The following is a 22588-nucleotide window of genomic DNA, read 5'->3' as shown; positions in this document are numbered from 1 at the left end:
TCTCAAAATACATTTTTTTCCATAGAAGCATTGTTATAAAGTATGTGTTCTAGGCTAGCTTTTAGAAACTCATTTTGGGCGGGGAAGGGAACTAACATTTGAGCCCCCAGTATACACTTTTACATACATTATCTCATTTCACTCTTACAACCACCTTCGAGGTAGATAATTTCCCCCATTTTACAGATGAGGAAACTGAGGCTTTGAGAGATAAACTGACTTGCTCAAGTTCACACAGCTAGTAAATGTTGGAGCCGGGATTCGTACCCAGGTCTGTCTGACTCCAGAGTTCATGCTCTTTCCATTGTATCCCACTGCTTCTCTGTAATTTATTTAACCCATAATGTAGTTGAAATATAGTACTAATAGTACTGTAGAACCTAACCCCTACTTTCTGAAATTGAAAGCTTTCTGAGTTCCACCATGAGATGCCAGGAGCAAACCTTCCCCCAGAGCAGTCTCAGCAGTGAGAATGGGTACTTATGTTTTCCTTTTTTGTGTACCAGGCCTCAACAGTGGGAATGAGACTGTCTGAGCTCTAGTAAAGAAAGGGACTGAATGGACAGGGAAGAAGTGTCCCAGGCCTTCCTAGCAGCAACTAGAAAAGGAGGGTATTTCTGTAGTTGCTCGTTTCTTTAACAACATAGCTGTTGGTATTTATGTTTCAAAATCAGGGACTGCTTGCAAGATTGGGGTGAGGCCAAGCTTCTGGCATCTTTAGTGGTGTCAGTATAGCCTCTGATGTATTATAAAATAATTCAGCAGAATAGTATACCTGTGCATTTCTGAAATAGTTTTTTCAAAAGGTGTTTTTTAAATTGTTAGAACCCAAGAAAAGATGGCAGTGATACCTGGTAGATGCTTATTTCTGGTCCTAAGAAATTGCTTCTGGTGTTAATTAATATCTTTTTTGTTCTATAAAGAAAATGAAAAGTTATACATTTTTTAGTTCTCCTTAACCCACTTCTACTCAATGCCATCTCCTTGGAAAGAGGCTTCCCCTTTCCATTCTGAAGGGCAGGAATTGAGGGAATAGGAAGTGGTTTTTACCCAGGAAGGAGGTTAGGGTTTTAGATCCCTTCTATGTAAAATTTAATAATCAGGTGTTTCATCACCAAGGGTTTGTATACTATATATTACCTGTGCTATTCACTCTGGAAAGTTGAAACAATGAAAATGAGTAAATTATTTTCTTCCAGATGAGCCATAATGGAAACTTTTAATTTAGTATAAATTGTATCTTTGTATAACAAAGAGAAAAACAACCTCTTGTATTATGTGTTAATTCTAAAGATTCCCTTGAAATCCCCAGGTTAAGCTGCAATGACTACTGCTCTCTTGTAGCTAAAAAGAGCATGTTGGGGATATGCAAAAGTGATTTTAGTAGTAGATGTGGGCATTGAGCTTAATCCAGTTAATTTATGCCGTTATCTTCCTTGTTCCTTATATTAGGGTTATCGTTACCATATCAGCTTTGCTGTCTAGTTTTTAAATAACCAACACATTTAAATTTGCAGAGGTAAGAGGGTTTTTTTGAAGAAGTAGGTGCTTGTAATAGTAGGATTATTCTTTTCCTCATCAACATATGATAGTAAATAGCTGACAGACTTAAAGTGCTACTTTGTATGAAGTATGCTGCTGAATGCTTTACATAGGTGTCTCATGTAATCCAGCTCCTTTATAAAAGAGTAGGAGTTGATGATTATCTTGATTTTATAAGTAGTATGAGGCTCAGAGGGGTTAAGGATCTGGTCAGAGTCACACAGCTAGTCAATACTTAGTTCAAGATTTGAATCCAGGTTTGTCTAAATTCACAGCCTATGTTCTTAATCACTGTACTGTTTTGCCTTCACCAAACCCATCTCTAGTTTTTTATCCATGTATTTGAAAACATTATTCTCCTGTTTTTGTGCTTCTCAAACTTTAATGTGGATGTGAATTACCTGGGAATGTTGTTACTATGCAGATTATGATTCAGTAGACCGGAGTGGAGACTGAGATTCTGCATTTCTATCAAGTTTCCAGGTGTTGGTGATACTGCAGGTCTATGGACCATGTTCTTTGACTAGCAAGGTTATATAGACTTCTGGCTGGAGATTTTAAGTGCTAATATTAATATTAAATGTCTAGATTAAAATAGAATTTGCACAAGACCAAGTTGAGTCAGACAGACTTTATTATTTATTTCTTTTGTTTTTTAGAAATTAAATTGTAAGGAAATAATTGAAAATTTGGCGAAAATTCTTAAGAGACATCCAGGTATGAACTTTAAAACAACAGAAATTTTTTTTTAGTCTTATGAAAATTATTTAACCTAGTGAAGTTTTTTTTTTTAAATCAGGTTTAAGAAACATTTTGCCTATAACTACTGCCAAAGTGCCTATAGTAAAATTTGAACACAGACGAAGTGGTTTAGAAGGCGATATCAGTTTATATAATACGTTGGTAAGTTTCACTGTCTGTAAAGACCCAGGTATGTTTACAGTTGTCATTTTAAAAGTTTACAGATCACTGACTGTACCTTTATGTTTAAAACTTACGAATGTGGTTAGTATAGGGAAAAAAAAATTTTAGCAGTCATCTTAACATTTCCTTCAGATTGAAGGTTAATTTTTGCTTGACTCATTTACAGGTATTTTAAGTTTAACATTTATATATATGCTATGTGGAGTTTATCTTTTTAGCTGATCTGTAAGTTTAATAAATTTGAAATGCTTTCAAATATGTAATTTATTTTTCAGGCTCAGCATAACACAAGAATGCTAGCTACATATGCAGCTATTGATCCTAGAGTGCAGTACTTGGGATATACTATGAAAGTGTTTGCTAAGGTATTTATGAAAAAGCTAATGATCTGCTTTGTTATAATACTCATGATATTAAAGTAAAACATGCTGATGTCAGACTTGTGACAAATGTTTTCTCAATTTTGTTTACCTGAGCTTTTAAGAAGAAACTGTCAATATTAAATGGTTTAAAGTTATACCTTTCAGGGTAGGGTGATTCTTAGTTTTTTTCTGTGTTTGCTCTCCTCTCATAGGTAACACTCTAGTAAATTTCTCATAGTATAATTTCTCAATGCAGTAATGATTTCCAACCCTAGGCATGGGAGTTGGCATACCATCCTAGTTAAAAGGCTCTGGGTTGGGAAATCTGGTGTTTGGGTTTAGTGGTAAATTTTCCTGGCCAAGAAAACAAAGCAATACCAATAAAACCTAATGTTTCCCCTATTATAACACTTAAAATGCTGAATTCTGTTTTCTTGGTTGTTTTGCTAAGTGAGTAAACTCCATTAGGGTTGAGGCCTCTGTATCTTTATTTCAGTGTAGTGCCTGCTTTATGGTAGGTGCTCAGTAAATAGTTAATTTTGTGAATGTGTTGGTGGAAGGGTTTTAGTAGGGGAGTGACTTGGTTACGTTTTCATTTCATAAAGCCGACTCTTCCAAAAGGGAGACGTATTTGTTTAGATATTCCTATACATGTCTTTATGGACAGAGTCATCTTAGAAAAGGAACGCATCCAGCCACATACTACAAATCATTTGATACAGCTAGTCTTTTACATTCACCTCACAGAATAACTCCAACATGACAGTTCCTTACTCTCATTGAGTTTGGGTTATGAAATCAAGTGGTTCCATATATATGGAATCTATGAAAAAAAAATGTCATGAAGAACCTAGGGGTAAGAGGGGAATAATGACACAGACCTACTAGAGAAAGGACTTGAGGATATGGGGAGGGGGAAGGGTAAGCTGTGACAAAGTGAGAGAGTGGCATGGACATATATACACTACCAAATGTAAAATAGATAGCTAGTGGGAAGCAGCCACATAGCACAGGGAGATCAGCTCGGTGCTTTGTGACCACCTAGATGGGTGGGATAGAGAGGGTGAGAGGGAGACGCCAAGAGGGAGGAGATATGGGAACATATGTATATGTATAACTGATTCACTTTGTTATAAAGCAGAAACTAACACACCATTGTAAAGCAATTATTAAAGATGTAAAAAGAAAATCAAGTGGTTCACGTCAGAAAAATCATTCCTCTCCCTTTATATAATATCAGCTAAAGCTTTACTCAAGGGAAGTCTCTGAGGATTCTTTCAGGGTTGTTTTTTTTTTTTTTTTGTGGTTCGCAGCCCTCTCGCTGCCGTGGCCCCTCCCGTTGCGGAGCACAGGCTCCGGACGCGCAGGCTCAGTGGCCATGGCTCATGGGCCCAGCCGCTCCGCAGCATGTGGGATCTTCCCAGACCGGGACATGAACCCTTGTATCCTGCATTGGCAGGTGGACTCTCAACCACTTCGCCACCAGGGAAGCCCCTAGGGTTTTTTTTTTTAATTAAAAAAAATTTTTTGAATAGCCAACGTATTCATGTGGTTCAAAAATTAAAAGGTCTAATGGGATTTATGGCAGAAAATCTTCCTTCCACATCTGTCTCCTAGCCAACCTTTGCCTCTTTTTAGAGGCAAACAGTGTTAAACATTCCTCTGTATCCTTCCAGAAATATATTATTCCAGTGCAAGCAAATTTCCTGCCTCTTTTTATTATAGGTATAAACACGCTGAAAACAGTGTTTTGTACTTTGCTTTTTTAACTGAGCAATAAATATTGGAGATTATTTCCTATTAGTATACTAAGAGTTTTCCTTTTCTTTTTAATGGCTACATACTATTCCATTGTGTGGATAGTCATCAGTTTTTTAAACCTGTACTTTACTGATGAGCTTTAAGTTCTTTCTCATATTTGCTATTAAAATAGTATTACAATAGAAATTTTATTTAGTCATTTCACATGTTTCTTGGCATATTTGCAGGATAAATTCTTAGAATAGAATTGATACATTAAGGGAGATGTGCTTTTATAATTTTGATATTGCCAAATTATTCTTCATGAAATTTATGCTACTGTATACTCTTTAATGTATGAGTACGTGTTTACCCATACCCTCTATAACAGCTTGTTATTGAACTTTTGGGTATTTGACGGTTTGATAGGTTTAAAAAATGGTGTCTTAAAGTAGTCAATACTTCTGCATGGAATAAGATTTTGAAGTTTTATTTTCAATCATTATGTTTTTTTAGCGATGTGACATTGGAGATGCTTCCAGGGGAAGTTTATCTTCATATGCTTATATCCTTATGGTGCTGTACTTTCTGCAGCAGAGAAAACCACCTGTTATCCCAGTTCTACAAGAGGTAAATGTTTAAGAAAACTATAAAGGCGTTTCTGTGTAGGTGTATACACTCTAAATATAGTAGATCTTGCTCAGTTCATGAGATCATGAAAGATGTTTCTATCATGGATATCCTAAGTTTTCTTTTTTCATTAATGGTTTAATCAAATAATGAACCTTTTTGAAAAGCTTATTATGGGAGAATATAGACTACCAAAAGACTACTAGATGAATAGAACTATTGAATATCTTTTGTAACATTTTTGTATTTCACAGTCTTAGAATGCTGCCAATGATAATGAAATTTGTAGCCATTCATGAACTTATATATTATAGTCTCTCAGATGCAGATACATAAGTTTCTTCTTTTCAGAGTATTCTCCCTCCTCCTGCTTGGCAATGAAGTTTGATTTATTCCTGTATATACTTTGGTCAACTTTGTGAATTTTGGTTGAGAAAGAAACACAAGGAAATTCTTCCTTATCTCTGTAAGGTCATGTAAATTGCATTAAGCATAAGAATGTACATCAAAAGAAACAGATTATACTCATATTTACTCGGATTTGGTGACTCATAGAGTCTCTTTTTGTAGTCAATTTATACTCTCTAAAATAGATACAAAGGAGTTCTTAATCATCCATCTGTTCCTCCTCATTCTTGGCACAAAGTGGATTTGCAAGCATTGGGGTGGATCAGGTTCTAATTTCTTAGGTAGGTGGTTATTTTGAGGTAGGTGAGAAGCATCAGAATTGTTTGGAAAATCACATATTCTGATTTCACGTAAACTTTGATAGTCATGGCAAAGAAGAGTATCACAAAATAGCAAGCCATATGTGCGTGTCAGATGGCCTTAGTAAGTTTTTAAAAGTTCTAATGAATGCATGTGGTTTTAACAGCATTTCTTTCCCTCTTTTAAACAAATAGTGGGAGAGAAATAAAAAATTTAAACATCCTTTCCTAACAGAAAAATTTAAGTTGCTTGAATCTATGTTGAGTGATGTTTGTTTTTTAACAAGGTTGTTCACTATAGGATATTTAAAACTTTGCATGAATTAATTAGGCCTGCCAAGGCCAAGATAATTCTCTGTATTAGTCTAATTGTTGTTAAGGCTTTAAATTTGGGGATCTTAAGCATAATTGCCCCAGTAATATTATAGCAGCCATTTGCTATAATTTGCTGTGACTTTGATAGAATACTGTGATTAACCCAAATGGAACACAAATTTTGTTTTCATTGTGGTTTGTCTCTGTTCTCTCATTATGTTACCCATGGATGAGGAACCATTGAGGCAGCATGATATAATGGAAACAGCGGTCAGAGCATGATTTTGGAGCCAGAGATAACTGGTCTGAATCCTAATTTTGACATGTGGCCTTCAACAAGCTGCCTGACTGCCACTAGTCTGAATTTTATCATCAGCAAAAATGTAATAATAGTAGTATTATTTCCGTGTTGATATAAGGAACAGAGACATCAAATGCCTTTGAATGTAGTAGATGCTAAAGTAGGAATTTATAAATGGTGGTTGCTCTTATTATTAATTTTATTATTATTATTATCATTAGCAGCTTTATTAACATTATTATTGGAAAAATGTAGGTAGGATTGCTGTAGCCAACTTCAAGAACTGTTCCATTATCTGCTTAACAGACAGTGATGGATGAAATGAGAGACAGTCCATGGGATGTTTTCCATCATAATGAGCTCTGATTGTGGGGGGCTTTGTGATACATATGAACTGATGATATATGGATTTTTGCTTCTGGCCTTTTTTGCTTGTCATATGGGACCCCTTGTCCATTGCTCTGGCATCATTTAAGTATTGATCATTGGCATCGATCAACTTTTAAGGGTAAGGATATGTTTAATGAAGCTGATGATCTTTGACTCCATTTGTAATTGAACCTAAACTTTAAGTGACTGGGTGTAATAAGTAAGGCTCTGCTAAGAGTGTTTTTCATGACCAACAATACAGAGTTCTTTAGGTCAAAAGGAGCTTTCCTAAGCAGAATAATTTTGCTGTATTCCAGCAATCATCATAAGTAAAAGTAAATTTTCACATAAAAATTAATACTAAGAGAGGATTAGGGAGTGTTAGTGTCACTTGATATTATGAACTATGTTTTCTTAGCTTATATCAGCTTAAAAATTGCAACTGAATGGATGAACCTTGAGGACATTATGCTAAGTGGAATAAACGAGTCACAAAAGGACAAATACTACATGATTCCATTTATAGGAGGTACCTAGGGTAGTCAGATTCATAGAGACAGAAAGTAGAATGGTGGTTGCCAGGGGCTGGCGGGAGAGAGGAGTGGGAAATTATTGTTTAATAGATTCAGAGTTTCACTTGTATGAGATGAGAAGAATTCTGTGGATGGATGGTGGTGATGGTAGCACAACAATGTGAATGCACTTAATGCCACTGAGCTGTACTCTTAAAAATGACTTAAGATGGTAAACTTCATTATGTGTGTTTTACCACAACTAAAAAAATTACAATTTAAATATAGCAGTAGATATATATATAGCTTATTATAGATATAAAATACCATAATAAAATAAGAAAATAAATATGGAAATGTACAGGGTCACTCCTTGTACAAACTTGTTTGGTGAGGTTTTAGAGAGAAGGCTTGAGTGCTTGAGTAGAGGATGATTGCTATTGAGAGAAAGAAAAGAGAGAAACAGAAAGAGAAGGTAAATGTGTTGTGTGTGTGCAAAAGAAAGAGAGGCTAGTATTAGTACTTCTAAGGGCTGAAACAGTGGAGAGTTAGGCACTGTGAAATATGAGAGTTCATTAAAACAGGTGGCAAATCAGTGATTAAATGCCCTCTAAAGCCCACAGGTCGTTTACTGTGTTATTAGCCAGGATAATTGGGTTTGGATGTTGGTTGTTTCTCAAAAGTAAGAATTCTGTTAAAGTAATCAAGGTCTAAAGAGGCAGCTTGTATAATAGCATCTTAATCTATGAAGGAGCCATGGGGACAACCTTATCTAGTGGTTTTAAAGTATGTTTTGGTAAGCTCTAGGAGCTCAATAGTGTATGTGTGAGGAGTGGAGGAAGGAAAAGATAAGGTATAGTGTTCTCCACTCAGGCTTTTATCAGAGTACCTCTGTTTTTATCTGTTTTACATGTTGAACTTACAGGAAGTTTCCATTTTAGGAAGGGATTCTACAGCTTAAAAGAAAAATAAAATTTGAAGAAAACTGACCTAATTAAGCTAATCTCTTATTTTCATTGGGAAAACTGAGGATTTGGAAGGATAATTGTCTTGTCCAGAATCACTACTTGGCAGGACTAAAACTAGAAATGAGGTCTGCTGACTCTGAACTTACTCCAACTTTTTACTTTATTGCATCTCTTTCTTAAAACTCCTATAGAAAATAAGTCTCAAAATTGCTTGTAGAGGTCAGTTGTGCCTGTACAGTCACCTTGTGGAATTCTTCTAGTAAAGTAGCATTACCTTCCCCCCTTTTCTTAGGACAGTGAATTACTACTCATAATTAATCATGAAGATTTCACGATCTTTATCAAAATGTCAAGGAAAGCTACCTAATTTTCTGTTTTAAAAAATCAATGTCCTGGCCCTTTTCAACCTCATCTGATACAGATAACTGATTAAAGGTACTAGAGCCCTTCCCCATAACAAATAGCTTCTTCGATTTCCTTTAAGGTGTACAATCAATAAGTATTATGTCTTATGTATTTCTGTGTCTGTGATCCTTTGATGAAAATGCTATTTTCATCTGCTTTTTCTTTAGTTTTACTTCATTAAACTTGGGCTGGATGTGTTTTGATAGCCAAATAGATAATATCAAATGTATCGTTTGGAGAGTCTGAGGTTCTTAAGATATCCTTTCCCAGCTTTGGTCTTTCAGATACATTTTATTCATTAATAACTTGACATCAGATTATACCATCTTGACTGTTTCTTTTGGAATAAGTGCTTCACTATGTCTATTATAGGTAAATTCTAAAATGATATGAGGGTATTTAGGCTTTTAGGTTGGATGGCTTGAAATCTAATAGTAGAATTGATTTTTTAATGCAGATCTTTGATGGAAAACAGATTCCACAGAGAATGGTTGATGGATGGAATGCTTTTTTCTTTGATAAAACAGAAGAACTGGTAATTTTTTCATAGTTTTTATGTTATGGAATGCTCACTGATGCATGTTAGGATTTGCATAATTTAATTTAATAATTTTACTTGGACTTGGGGGTCCATATTTTGGATAAGTATAGACATGTCTCTCTCCTTTCTTTTTTCTCACCTGTAGAAAAAACGTTTACCTTCACTTGGAAAGAACACAGAAACATTAGGAGAGCTTTGGTTGGGACTGCTTCGCTTCTATACTGAAGAATTTGATTTCAAAGAATATGTAATTAGCATTCGGCAGAAAAAGCTATTGACAACTTTTGAGAAGCAGTGGACATCCAAGTGCATTGCTATTGAAGGTAATCATTCAGCTGATATTAATTCAGGAACAACACGAAACAGAGCAAAACAGAACAAAAAGCCAGAGTTTTATTTGGCCAGTGACACTGAGGGGAAAACTGAAACACATTAGAATTTGGAAGATTCTTCCTCTTGGTTTTTATCAGTTTCCATCCTTTAATCTATAATTATAAAAGAATAATTTTCTGACTTTGATGGTCTGAGTTACGTAGAGTTAAACTCTAGTTATGGCTACTAACTGTATTTATGTTACAACGAGCATAATTCTTAAATAAAAAATAAAATATTTCTTTTCTAGACCCTTTTGATTTGAATCATAACCTTGGTGCTGGAGTTTCTAGAAAAAGTAAGTTTTAAATATAGAAATCCCCTACTTTTAAAGCTCTTACACATTAAGGTCTGCATCTTTATTGTTTTTCTTCTTTCTTCAATAGTGACCAATTTCATCATGAAAGCATTTATCAATGGAAGGAAACTTTTTGGTACCCCCTTTTATCCACTCATTGGCAGAGAAGCTGTAAGTTTACATAATTTGTATTCTGAATCTTTTCTTTTTCCTTATAGAATTTTTTTCTTTTTTTTGTAGTACAAGAAACCTAATCCTGTTCCAAGTTGGTGTTATTTATTTGGCTGTGCCAGATCTATTTGTTCTTATTGCACTTATCATAGTCTATAGTGAGATATATATTTGCTAAATTTTGTTTATTTATTTAATCTATTTGTTAAATTCTGTATCCCCACTAGACTATATAGCTCCATGAGGACAGGGTCCATGTCTGTAAGGTTCACCATCGTATTTCCAGTGCCTGTCACAATTTCTGGCACATAGGATGCATCAAATAAGCATTTGTTGAACAAATGCAGGTGGATAGTCAAGACTCAAGATCCTTTAATTTTGAATTTGAGGTTCTGCCTACTGCCTCTCTTCTGTCTCTAGAAATCTTGATGAAAATATAAACAGAGAGGTCAACACTGAAGTAATACTCTATTTGCTGAGGCTTCTGCTTGTAATTTTGGTGTAGCCTTTGGTAAGCTGAATTAGCATGGAACTAAGAGGATTCTTTTTGCCTGAAATGGGTGGTGTAGCGTCCCCCATTCCTCTTGGTCTTACTCTGGTTTTGGGTTGGTTTCTAATGGGAGGATGTCATAGTTTCACAGTGAAAGAAAAGAGAAGAAATCTCAAAAGAGAAACCAGGTCTCTGTTTTTGCATAATGAATATCCTTGATCTTGTTCAGTCCAGTTTCATAACTCTTTCTTGGGTTGTGGGGTAAGAAAATCAGAAAAAATCTAGAGCTTTTTCCCCATGGAACATTTTTGATAGTCCTGCCTAATAGAGGGTGGGGGTGATAATAATTATAATGGAAATAAAATAACAGGAAATTTGAAACAACACAAAATTCTTGCAGGAACAAAATATCTAACAAAAGGAAAATACAACAATAATTTTACTAACATATTAATTAAAATAGCAGTAAATGAAAAGCACAGTCAGATCACAACAAATCTGGTGATGCACTGATAAAGCATTTTACCTGAAAATTGTGGGAATTCTATTCGTGTGTGTATGTGCATATGTTTGGTAGGAACCTAGCAGTTTCGGGCAGTCAGACTTTTTAGTAAAATACTAATGTAGCATCCTCGGTAAATTGGAAATGTGCTAATTTAGTCTGTGAATACAAAATTTTAGTAACTCTTAATTATTCAGTATGTTATAAGTAGTCATCATAGATATCAAACTCTTTGGTCTTGAATGTGATTTGGTGTAAGAACCAAACATCAGTTTGGAGCCTGTCACAAAGGGCCTGTGGATCTGCCAATCATCTTTTAATCTACTTTATTCTGTTATAAAGTCAATATGCGGTATTTTATAGCTTGGATATACCAGTTTAACTATTCTCCTTTGATGGACATTTAGGTTGATATCAGTGTTATAACTGATACAGTAGAAAAATAACCTTGTTACATAGTCTTTCATGTTTATATTTTCCATAGTAAAGTTTATTCTTTCAACACATATTTACTGAATTTCTACCATGTACCTATTTCTCTGCTATGTACTGGGATTATAACAGCATACAAAGTAGATGTGTTTCATCCCCTTAGATTCTAATGAAGATGAAGACAAGTATATTTTCTGTTCTTTCACCTTTCTTGCTCACTCGAACATTCCCACTTCAACTCTTCTTCTATTCACTAGGTCCTCTGACATATTGACACATTTTTTCCCTATCTATCAGCTATCTACTGTCTTCATTTTTTCCCCCCATTTAAACAGATTCCCTGGTACCTCCAGCATATACCTTATATTCCTTTGTACCATTGTCCTTCTTTTGCACCATTATGTGTTTAACCTTAACATGAACTCAGCCATCCACCATCTCTCTATGCTTGGGCTAAGCACTGATGGAAAAAAATCTTAAAGCTAGGCAGTTTTATTTATATAGCACAACTATAAATTAATGTTCATCAGCCTCAACTGGACTTTCAATACTATCTGAGATTCTTACTACATTTCTTTAGTTACCTGTGTCTCGCATTCAGTAAAACTATTTCAGATTTTATTTATTTTACTCAAAATTCAGTACCCATTTTGCTTTGTCCCATCTTTCTACTCTGCCCTTCTCACGCTTACATGTTTTCCCTTTGAGACAAAGATATTAGATAGATAGACACTCCTTCAACTTTCTGCTACCAGATCTATAAATCTGCTTACATCTTCAGATATCTCTTCTTTTTTTAAAACTTTATTTCATTTTGGAGCATAGTTGATTAACAGTGTTCTGTTAGTTTCAGGTGTACAGCAAAGTGATTCAGTTATACATATACGTGTATCTGTTCTTTTTCAAATTCTTTTCCCATTTAGGTTTTTACAGAATATTGAGCAACGTTCCTGTGTTATACAGTAGTAGGTCCTTGTACAGATACATACAGTTGGTTATCTATTTTAAATATAGCAAAGTGTACATGTCAATCCCAAACGCCCAATCTATCCTTCCCCCCGACCCTTCCTCCCCGGTAACCATAAGTTCTCTAAGTTTGTGAGTCTATTTCTGTTTTGTAAATAAGTTCATTTGTATCATTTTTAAAAGAATCTGCATATAAGCAATATCATATGATATTTGTCTTTCTCTGTTTGACTTGCTTCATTTCGTATGATAATCTCAAGGTCCATCCATGTTGCTGCAGATGGCATTATTTTGTTCTTTTTAATGGCTGAGTAATATTCCATTATATATATGTACCACATCTTTATCCATTCATTTGTTGATGGACATTTAGGTTGCTTCTGTGTCTTGGCTATTGTAAACAGTGCTGCAGTGAATATTAGGGTGCATATATCTTTTCAAATTATGTTTTTCTCCGGATATATGCCCAGGATTGGGATTGCTGGATGTTATGGTAACTCTATTTTTAGTTTCTTAAGGAACCTCCATTCTGTTCTTCATACTGGCTGTACCAATTTACATTCCCACCAACAATGTAAGAGGGTTCCCTTTTCTCTACACCTTCTGCAGCATTTACTGTTTGTGGGTTTTTGGATGATAGCCATTCTGACTGGTGTGAGGTGATACCTCATTGTAGTTTTGATTTGCATTTCTCTAATAATTAGCAATGTTGAGCATCTTTTCTTGTGCCTCTTGGCCATCTGTATGTCTTCCTTGAAGAAATGTCTGTTTAGTTTTACTGCCCATTTTTTGATTGGGTTTTTTTTTTAATTTATTTTATTTTTGGCTGCGTTGGGTCTTTGTGCTGTGCATGGGCTCTCTTTAGTTGCAGTGAGCAGGAGCTACTGTTCGTGGCAGTGCACAGGCTTCTCTCTGCGGTGGCTTCTCTTGTCACGGAGCACAGGCTCTAAGTGTACGGGCTTCAGTAGTTGTGGCTCATGGGCTCTAGAGCTCAGGCTTAGTAGTTGCGGCGCACAGGCTTAGTTGCTCCACAGCATGTGGGATCTTCGCAGACCAGGACTCGAACCTGTGTCCCCTGCATTGGCAGGCGGATTCTTAACCACTGCACCACCAGGGAAGCCCCTTGGTTGTTTGTTTTTTTGATATTGAGCAGCATGAGCTGTTTGAAAATTTTAGAGATTAATCCCTTGTCGGTCACATCATTTGCAAATATTTTCACCCATTCTGTGGGTTGTCTTTTCATTTTGTTTATGGTTTCCTTTGCTGTGCAAAAGCTTTTGAGTTTCATTAGGTCCCATTTGTTTGTTTATTTTTTTATTTCCATTACTCTAGGAGATGGCTTGGGAAAGGTATTTCTGTGATTTATGTCAAAGAGTGTTCTGCCTATGTTTTCCTCTAAGAGTTTTATAGTATCTGGTCTTACATTTAGATCTTTAATCCATTTTGAGTTTATTTTTGTATATGGTATTAAGGAATGTTCAAATCTCATTTTTTTACATGTAGCTGTCCAGTTTTCCCAGCACCGTTTATTGAAGAGACTGTCTTTCCTCCATCGTATAGTCTTGCCTCCTTTGTAATCAATTAATTGACCATAGATGTGTGGGTTTATTTATGGGCTTTCTGTCCTGTTCCATTGATCTATATTTCTGTTTTTGTTCCAGTACCATACTCTTTTGATGACTGTACCTTTGTAGTATAGTCCAAAGTCAGGGATCCTGATTCCTCCAGCTCCGTTTTTCTTTCTCAAGATTGCTTTGGTCATTCAGGTTCTTTTGTGTCTCCATGCAAGTCTAAAATTTTTTTGTTCTAGTTCTGTGAAAAATGCCATTGGTAATTTGATAGAGATTGCATTGAGTCTGCAGATTGCCTTGGGTAGTATAGTCATTTTGACAATATTGATTATTCCAATTTAAGAACATGATATATCTCTCCATCTGTTTGTGTCATCTTTGATTTCTTTCATCAGCGTCTTACAGTTTTCGTAGGACAGGTCTTTTGTCTCTATAGGTAGGTTTATTCCTAGGTATTTTATTTTTTTTGATGTGATGGTAAGTGGGATTGTTTATTTAATTTCTCTTTCTGATCTTTTGTTGTTAGTGTATAGAAATGCAAGAGATTTCTGTGTATTAATTTTGTATCCTGCAATTTTACCGAATTCATTGATGAGCTCTAGTAGTTTTCCGGTAGCATCGTTAGAGTTTTCTATGTGTAGTATCATGTCATCTGCAAAAGTGACAGTTTTACTTCTTTTCCAATTTGGATTCCTTTTATTTCTTTTCCTTCTTTGATTGTCTTGGCTAGGACTTCCAAAACTATGTTGAATACAAGTGGTGAAAGTGGATATCCTTGTCTTGTTCCTGATCTTAGTGGAAATGCTTTCAGCTTTTCATGGTTGAGTATGATGTTAGCTATAGGTTTGTCATATATGGTCTTTATTATGTTGAGGTATGTTCCCTCTATGCCCACTTTCTAGAGAGTTTTTATCATAAATGGATGTTGAATTTTGTCAAAACCTTTTTCTGCATCTTATGAGATGGTCATATGGTTTTTATTCTTCAATATGTTGATGTGGTGTATCACACTGATTGATTTGCATATACTGAAAAATCCTTGCATCCCTGGAATAAATCCCACTTGATCATGGTGTGTGATCCTTTTAATGTATTGTTGGATTTGGATTGCTAATATTTTGTTGAGGATTTTTGTGTCTATGTTCATCAGTGATATTGGCCTGTAATTTTTTTTCTGTGTGTGTGGTATCTTTGTCTGGTTTTGGTTTTAGGGTGTTGGTGGCCTCATAGCATGAGTTTGGTAGTATTCCTTCTTCTGCAATTTTTTGGAATAGTTTCAGAAGGATAGGTGTTTTCTCTGTTTGATAGAATTTGCCTGTGAAGCCATCTGGTCCTGGACTTTGGTTTGTTGGGAATTTTTTATTTTATTATCATTATTTTTTAATATTTATTTATTTTGGGCGGCATCGGGTCTTAGTTGAGGCACGTGGGATCTTTTGTTGCAGCGTGCCAGCTCTATTGCGGCACGTGGGCTTCTATCTAGTTGTGGCATGTGGGCTCCAGAGCATGCAGGCTCAGTAGTTGCAGCACACAGGCTCTCTAGTTGTGGCACGTGGGCTCTGTAGTTGTGGCACGCAGGCTTCAGAGCGTGTGGGTCCTGTAGTTGCAGCGTGTGGGCTTAGTTGCCCCGTGGCATGTAGAATCTTAGTTCCCCAACCAGGGATCGAACTTGCGTCCCCTGCCTTGGAAGGAAGATTCTTAACCACTGGACCACCAGCGAAGTCCCTGTTGGGAGTTTTTTAATCAGTTTCAATTTCAGTACTTGTGATTGGTCTGTTCATATTTTCTATTTCTTCTTGGTTCAGTCCTGGGGGATTGTACCTTTCTAAGAATTTGTCCATTTCTTCCAGGTTGTCCATTTTATTGGCATATAGTTGCTTGTAGTAGTCTCTTATGGTCCTTTGTATTTCTGTGGTGTCTGTTGTAAGTTCTCCTTTTTAATTTCTAATTTTATTGATTTGAGCCCTCTTCTTTTTTTTCTTGATGAGTCTGGCTAAAGGTTTATCAGTTTTGTTTATCTTTTCAAAGAAGCAGCATTTAGTTTCATTGATCTTTTCTGTTGTTTTCTTCTTTTCTATTTCATTTATTTCTGCTCTGATCTTTGTTGTTCCTTCCCTTCTACTAACTTTGGGTTTTGTTTGTTTTTCTCTGGTTGCTTTGGATATAAGGTTAGGTTGTTTATTTGTGATTTTTCTTGTTTCCTGAGGTAAGATTGCGTTGCTATAAACTTCCCTCTTAGAACTGCTTTTACCTGTTTCATAGGTTTTGGATCATTGTGCTTTCATTTTCATTTGACTGTAGGTATTTTTTTATTTACTCTTTGATTTCTTCAGTGATCCATTGGTTGTTTAGTAGCATATTGTTTAGCCTCCACGAGTTTGTGTTTTTTTACAGTTTTTTTCTTATAGTTGATTCCTAATCTCATAGCATATGGTCAGAAAAGATGCTTGATATGATTTTTTTTAATTAACTACTTTATTTTATTTATTTTTGGCTGTCTTGGTCTTTGTTGCTGCATGCAGGCTTTCTCTAGTTGTGGTGAGCAGGGGCTACTCTTTGTTGAGGTGCACAGGCTTCTCATCGTGGTGGCTTCCCTTGTTGCGGAGCATGGGCTCTAGGCGTGTGGGCTTCAGTAGTTGTGGCACGCGGGCCCTAGAGCGCACGGGCTTCAGTAGTTGCAGCATGTGGACTCAGTAGTTGCAATGCACGGGGTCTAGGGATGCAGGCTTCAGTAGTTGTGGTGCATGGGCTCAGTATTTGTGGCTCGTAAGCGCTAGAGCGCAGGCTCAGTAGTTGTGGCACACAGGCTTAGTTGCTCTGCGGCATGTAGGATCTTCCCAGACCAGGGATCAAACCCAGGTCTCCTAAATTGGCGGGTGGATTCTTAACCACTGTGCCACCAGGGAAGTCCCACTTGATATGACTTTAATTTTCTTAAATTTACCGAAGCTCATTTTGTGGCCCAACTTGTGATCAGTCCTGGGGAATGTTCCATGTGCACTTGAGAAGAATGTATATTCTGCTGCTTTTGGATGGAATACTCTGTAAATATCAACTAAGTCAGTCTGGTCTAATGTGTCATTTCAGGCCTGTGTTTCCTTATTGATCTTCTGTCTGGATGATCTGTCCATTGATGAAAGTGGAGTGTTAAAGTCCCCCACTATTATTGTGTTACTGTTGATTTCTCCTTTTATGGCTGTTAGTATTTGCCTTATACATTGGAGTGCTCCTATGTTGGGTGCATATATATTTATAATTGTTATATTTTCTTCTTGGATTGACCCTTTGATCATTATGTAGTGTCCTTTATCTCTTGTAACAGTGTTTATTTTAAAGCGTTTTTTGTCTGATATGAATATTGCTACTCCAGCTTTCTTTTGATTTACATTTGCATGGAATACCTTTTTCCATCCCCTCACTTTCAGTCTGTATGTGTCCCTAGATCTGAAGTGGGTCTCTTTTTTGTATCCATTCAGCCAGTCTGTTTCTTTCAGTTGGAGCATTTAATCCATTTACCTTTAAGGTAATTACTGATATGTATGTTCCTATTGCCATTTTCTTAGTTGTTTTGGATTTGTTTTTGTAGGTCTTGTTTCTTCCCTTCCTCTTTTGTTCTTTTCTCTTGTGATTGGATGACTAACTTTAGTGTTGTGTTTGGATTCTTCGTGTGTGTGTGTGTGTGTGTGTGTGTGTGTGTGTGTGTATCTGTTGTAGATTTTCGGTTTGCAATTACCATGAGATTTCAATTAGCAGTTTACATATAAACAAGATTGTTTTAAGTTGCTGGTCTCTTAATTTCAAATGCATTTCCAATGTCCTGCATTTGTGCTCTTTTCTTCTCACAATTGCTGGTTTTGACATCATATTTGTGTGCAGATAATTTCCTACCTTTACTTGTTTCTAGTAGTGGCCTTTTCCACTTAGAGAAGCTCCTTTAGCATTCATTGCAAAGCTGGTTTGGTGGTGCTGAATGCTGTTAGCTCTTTCTTGTCTGTAAAGCTTTTGATTTCTCCATTGAATCTGAATGAGAGCCTTGCTGGGTAGAGTATTCTTGGTTGTAGGTTCTTCCCTTTCATCACTTTAAATATATCATGCCACTCCCTTCTGGCCTGCCGAGTTTCTGCTGAGAAATCAGCTGATAACCTTATGGGAGCTTCCTTGTATGTTGTTGCTTTCCCTTGTTGCTTTTCGTATTTTTTCTTTTTCTTTAATTTTTGTCAGTTTGATTACTATGTGTCTTGGGGTGTTCCTCCTTGGGTTTATCTTGCCTGGGGCTCTCTGCCCTTCCTGGACTTGGGTGACTGTTTCCTTTCCCATATTAGGGAAGTTTTCAGCTATTATCTCTTCAAATATTTTCTCAAGTCCTTTCTGTCTCTGTTTTCCTCTGGGACCCCATAATGTGAATGTTGGTGCATTCAGTGTTGTCCCAGAGGTCTCTTAGATTGTGTTCATTTCTTTTCATTCTTTTTTCTTTATTCTGTTCCATGGCAGTGATTTTCACTATTCGGTCTCCAAGCTCACTTATCTGTTCTTCTGCCTCAGTTACTCTGCTATTGATTCCTATATATTTTACATTTTTCATTTCAATTATTGTATTGTTCATCTCTGTTTATTTGTTCTTTAGTTCTTCTAGGTCTTTGTTAAATATTTCTTGCATCTTCTCAGTCTGTGCCTCCATTCTTTTTTCAAGATCTTGGATCATCTTCACTATCATTACTCTGAATTCTTTTTCTGGTAGATTGCCTATCTCCACTTCACTTAGTAGTTGTTCTGAGGTTTTGTCTTGTTCCTTCATCTGGGGCATATTCCTCTGCTGTCTCATTTTGTCTTGACTTTCTGTGATTGCAGTTTCTGTTCTGCAGGCTGCAGGATTGTAGTTCTTCTTGCTTCTGCTGTTTGCCCTCTGGTGGATGAGGCTGTCTGAGAGGGTTGTGCAGGTTTCCTGGTGGGAGGGTCTAGTTCCTGCCCCCTTGTGGGTGGGCCTGGGTCTTGTCCCTCTAGTGGGCAGGGCTGTACTCAGGAAGACTTTAAGCACCCTGTCTGTTGATGGGTGGGGCTGTGTTCCCATCTGTTGGTTGTTTGGCCTGAGGTGTCCCAGCACTTGAGCCTACAGGCTGTTTGGTGGGGCTAGGTCTTGGGGAGGAAATGGGAGCTCCAGGAGGGCTCATGCCAATGCGTGCTCACCAGAACTGCTGCTGCCAGTGTCTTTGTCTCCTCAGTGAGCCACAGCTGCCCCCCACCTCCTCCAGAGACCCTCCAGTACTAGCAGGTAGATCAGGCCCAGTCTCTTACGAGGTCACTGCCTTTTTCCCTGGGTCCTGGTCTGGCACGGGATCTTGTGTATGCCCTCCAAGAGTGGAGTTTCTGTTTTCCCCAGTCCTGTGGAATTCCTGCAGTCAAACCCCACTGGCTTTCAAAGACAGATTCTCGGGGGGCTCCTCCTCCCATTACCAGACCCCCAGGCTAAGAAGCCTGATGTGGGGCTCAGGACTTTTAATTCCTGTGGGAGAACTTCTGTGGTATAGTTAATTTCCAGTTTGTGGGTTGCCCACCCAGCAGGTATTGGATTTGATTTTTACCATGATTGCACCCCTCCTACCATCTTGTTGTGGTTTCTTCTTTGTCTTTTTATGTAGGGTATCTTTTTGGGTAGGTTCCAGTGTGTTTTTTATTTTATGTTTTTGTTGATGGTTGTTCAGCAGTTGGTTGTGATTTTGGTATTTTTGTAAGAAGGGGTGAGCTCATGTCATTCTACTCCGCCATTTTGCTGGCCAATCACCAGATATCTCTTCTTTATCAGAGACTAGTCCTTCTGTATGCACTCTAGATCCATTTGTATTCTCTTTACCTTAAATCTTCAACCTCTTCATCTGTGAAAAACATTTTCAAAGATGAAATACTTAAAAATATAATTGCAGATTAGCATTAACAAATGAACATTTGCCTTCTATTTTAATGATAGGGAACACTAACTTTGAACCCCAGTTAAGCAAAATGGCTCCCCCAGAAAGTATTCTTTTTTTTCTAATTAATAAACTTATATAAAAAATTACACTCTATTATTGTTAATATATTTTGAAATTCTTCAGTAAAAAATTTGTGAAAATTTGCTTTCTCTTTTGTTATATAAGTACCTACATAATACCTTCAATTTTACCACAGCACCTAAAATTTTAACTTTCTGGCTCTTTACAGAAGAAGTTTGCTGACCCCAGGTCTAGGCCACATTAACTAGGATGGTGGGCTGAAGAAAGAAGAATATCTAAAGAGATAGATATTCAGGAGTAGAATGGATACAACCTGGTGATTAATTAGAGGTGATGCGTTAAGTAGAATAAGTTCAGGGTGATTCCTAGGTTTCAGCCATAAGCAACTGGGTAAACTGAGAAAGTCCTTCATTTTGTCCTGTCAGAAAATATGATGATGAAGATTTTAATTAATTATATTGGTTTCATCAATAGTAAATGTATAGAATTATATTGCATCCTTTTTTAGAAATAGAACTTTACTGAGAAATAATTCATGTACTGTACAGTTCATCTATATAAAGTGAGCAATTCATTGGTTTTCAGTATATCTGCAGGATTGTGCAACCATCACTACATCTAGTTTTAGAATGTTTCGTCCTCTCTCAAGGAAACTCCTGTCCTCATTAGCAGTCAATCCTCATTCCTTTTTCGTCTCACAACTGTAGATTTGCCTACTGTGGACATTTTATGAAAATGGAATCAAAGAATATGTAGCCTTCTGTGACTGGTTTCTTTCATTTAGCAGAATGTTTTCAGGGTTCATTCATGTTGTAACGTGTATCAGTACTTCATTTTTTTTTTATAGTTGAATGATATTCAGTTGTATGGTTATATTATGTTTTATTTATTCATTCCTATCAGTTTGTTGGAAATTTGAATTGTTTCTACTTTTTGGCTATTATGAGTAGTGCTGCTGTGAATATTTGCGTACAAAATCTTGTGTGGATATATGTTTTCATTTCTTTTGGATGTATAACAGTAGAATTGCTGGGTCATTTTGATAAGTTTATGTTTAACTTTCTGAGGAGCTGCCAAACTGTTTCCTAACAGAGCTGTGCTATTTTATATTCCCACCAGCAATATATGAGGGTTGCAGTTTTTCCACATCCTCACCAATACTTGTTACTGTCTTTTTTCTTTTTTAATAGCCATCCCAGTCAGTGTGTTTCTTATTACTTTTATCCCTGACATTAGATAGATTTAAGGAAGAAATCAAAGAGTGCTAAGTGGACATGTTCTCTTGCCATCCAAAGATATGGGTACTATCAGGAAAAACTAGTCTCTGTGATAGTGCAAAACTGAGGTAAAGCTTAGAAGCATAAGCAAGGTAGTAGGATAAAGCAAAAACGAGCCTGATTCTTCTAAGACTTGGGAAAATGATTTAATTCTTATTGGTTCTTTACAGTCTTTTTAGGTATATTCTACTTTATATAGTAAATGTTATATATTATTGAAATGTTGAATGCAAATCCAGTGATATTTTAAATAAACCAGAGGATTGATTTCTTTACATAGAGCTCTTGTAAAGAGAATGATTCCTTTCTGGAAGTAGGCTGGTGGGGCAGAAAACATGAGCTTTGTAATCAGGCAGACTTAGCTTTAAATCCTTTATCTGCTACTTACCAGCGTTTTTCTGTGGGCAAACGACTTGAATTTTCTGAGCCTCAGTTTCCTCATCTATAAAATGAGTATGGAAATAATATCTACTTTCATTGAGAAATTACACAAAGATGCTACAGATGAATGAGAAAATAATGTGGCTGTGTAGTGGTTAGTACTGTTAGCAGCTGTGATATTGATGATGATAATTCTGAATCTTGTTTTCATATCATGGTTTTAGTTCAGTGAAATATTTGTTGATATTTATTTCCTTTTTCAAAAAATCACTTTTGCGTCTTAGTCTCCTTTCCATTTGGATTCAAAAGTTTTTAGTGATTTTTTTCCTAGTAAAGTTGTATTTTCTCCCTAGGAGTACTTCTTTGATTCCAGAGTACTAACAGATGGAGAACTGGCTCCCAATGATCGATGTTGCCGTGTGTGTGGAAAAATAGGCCACTACATGAAAGACTGCCCTAAAAGGAGAAGGTTGGCAAATGATTATGTATCAACATTGCAGGGAAAATAAATGTGAGACAAATTGAAGCTATGACTGTGTTCAGATATGTTTAAGTTGAGAAAGTTCAGGGCTTTCAGTTGAACCTTTAGGTCAATATATGTTTGAGTGGCATTTTGTGAAAGAGTGGGATTTATTTCTGGTACAGTGGTGTCTCATGATGTTTATTTGTTCATTTATTCATTAATTCACTCAGGTTTTTTTTTTTTAACTGAAGAAGCATTTATTAACACCTACTGTGTGCTGGAAACTGTGCTAGAATCCAAGGGGAAGAAAAGACCAAGATATGGGGTTCTTGCTGAGGACCTCACAGTTATGAAAACCAATA

At 36.4% G+C, this 22588-nt stretch overlaps 1 protein-coding gene across 5 annotated transcripts in view; it reads left to right on the top strand.

Moving 5' to 3' along the window:
* Positions 1-22588, top strand: part of TUT4 (terminal uridylyl transferase 4) — a 135218-nt gene that overhangs the window by 101505 nt on the left and 11125 nt on the right. For all 5 annotated transcript variants that reach the window (XM_024739266.1, XM_024739265.1, XM_024739264.1 and 2 more), the window contains exons 18-26: positions 2202-2259; positions 2342-2445; positions 2742-2831; positions 5085-5198; positions 9233-9310; positions 9462-9639; positions 9939-9986; positions 10075-10157; positions 22117-22232. In XM_024739266.1, the coding sequence (XP_024595034.1) occupies positions 2202-2259; positions 2342-2445; positions 2742-2831; positions 5085-5198; positions 9233-9310; positions 9462-9639; positions 9939-9986; positions 10075-10157; positions 22117-22232 (869 nt within the window). The remainder of the gene's footprint in view (positions 1-2201; positions 2260-2341; positions 2446-2741; positions 2832-5084; positions 5199-9232; positions 9311-9461; positions 9640-9938; positions 9987-10074; positions 10158-22116; positions 22233-22588) is intronic.

This window comes from Neophocaena asiaeorientalis, unplaced genomic scaffold (assembly GCF_003031525.2).
Source record: "Neophocaena asiaeorientalis asiaeorientalis breed wild unplaced genomic scaffold, Neophocaena_asiaeorientalis_V1.1 scaffold138, whole genome shotgun sequence".
In the NCBI taxonomy this organism is placed as follows: Eukaryota; Metazoa; Chordata; class Mammalia; order Artiodactyla; family Phocoenidae; genus Neophocaena; species Neophocaena asiaeorientalis.
This window is presented reverse-complemented; position numbering and strand designations above follow the sequence as displayed.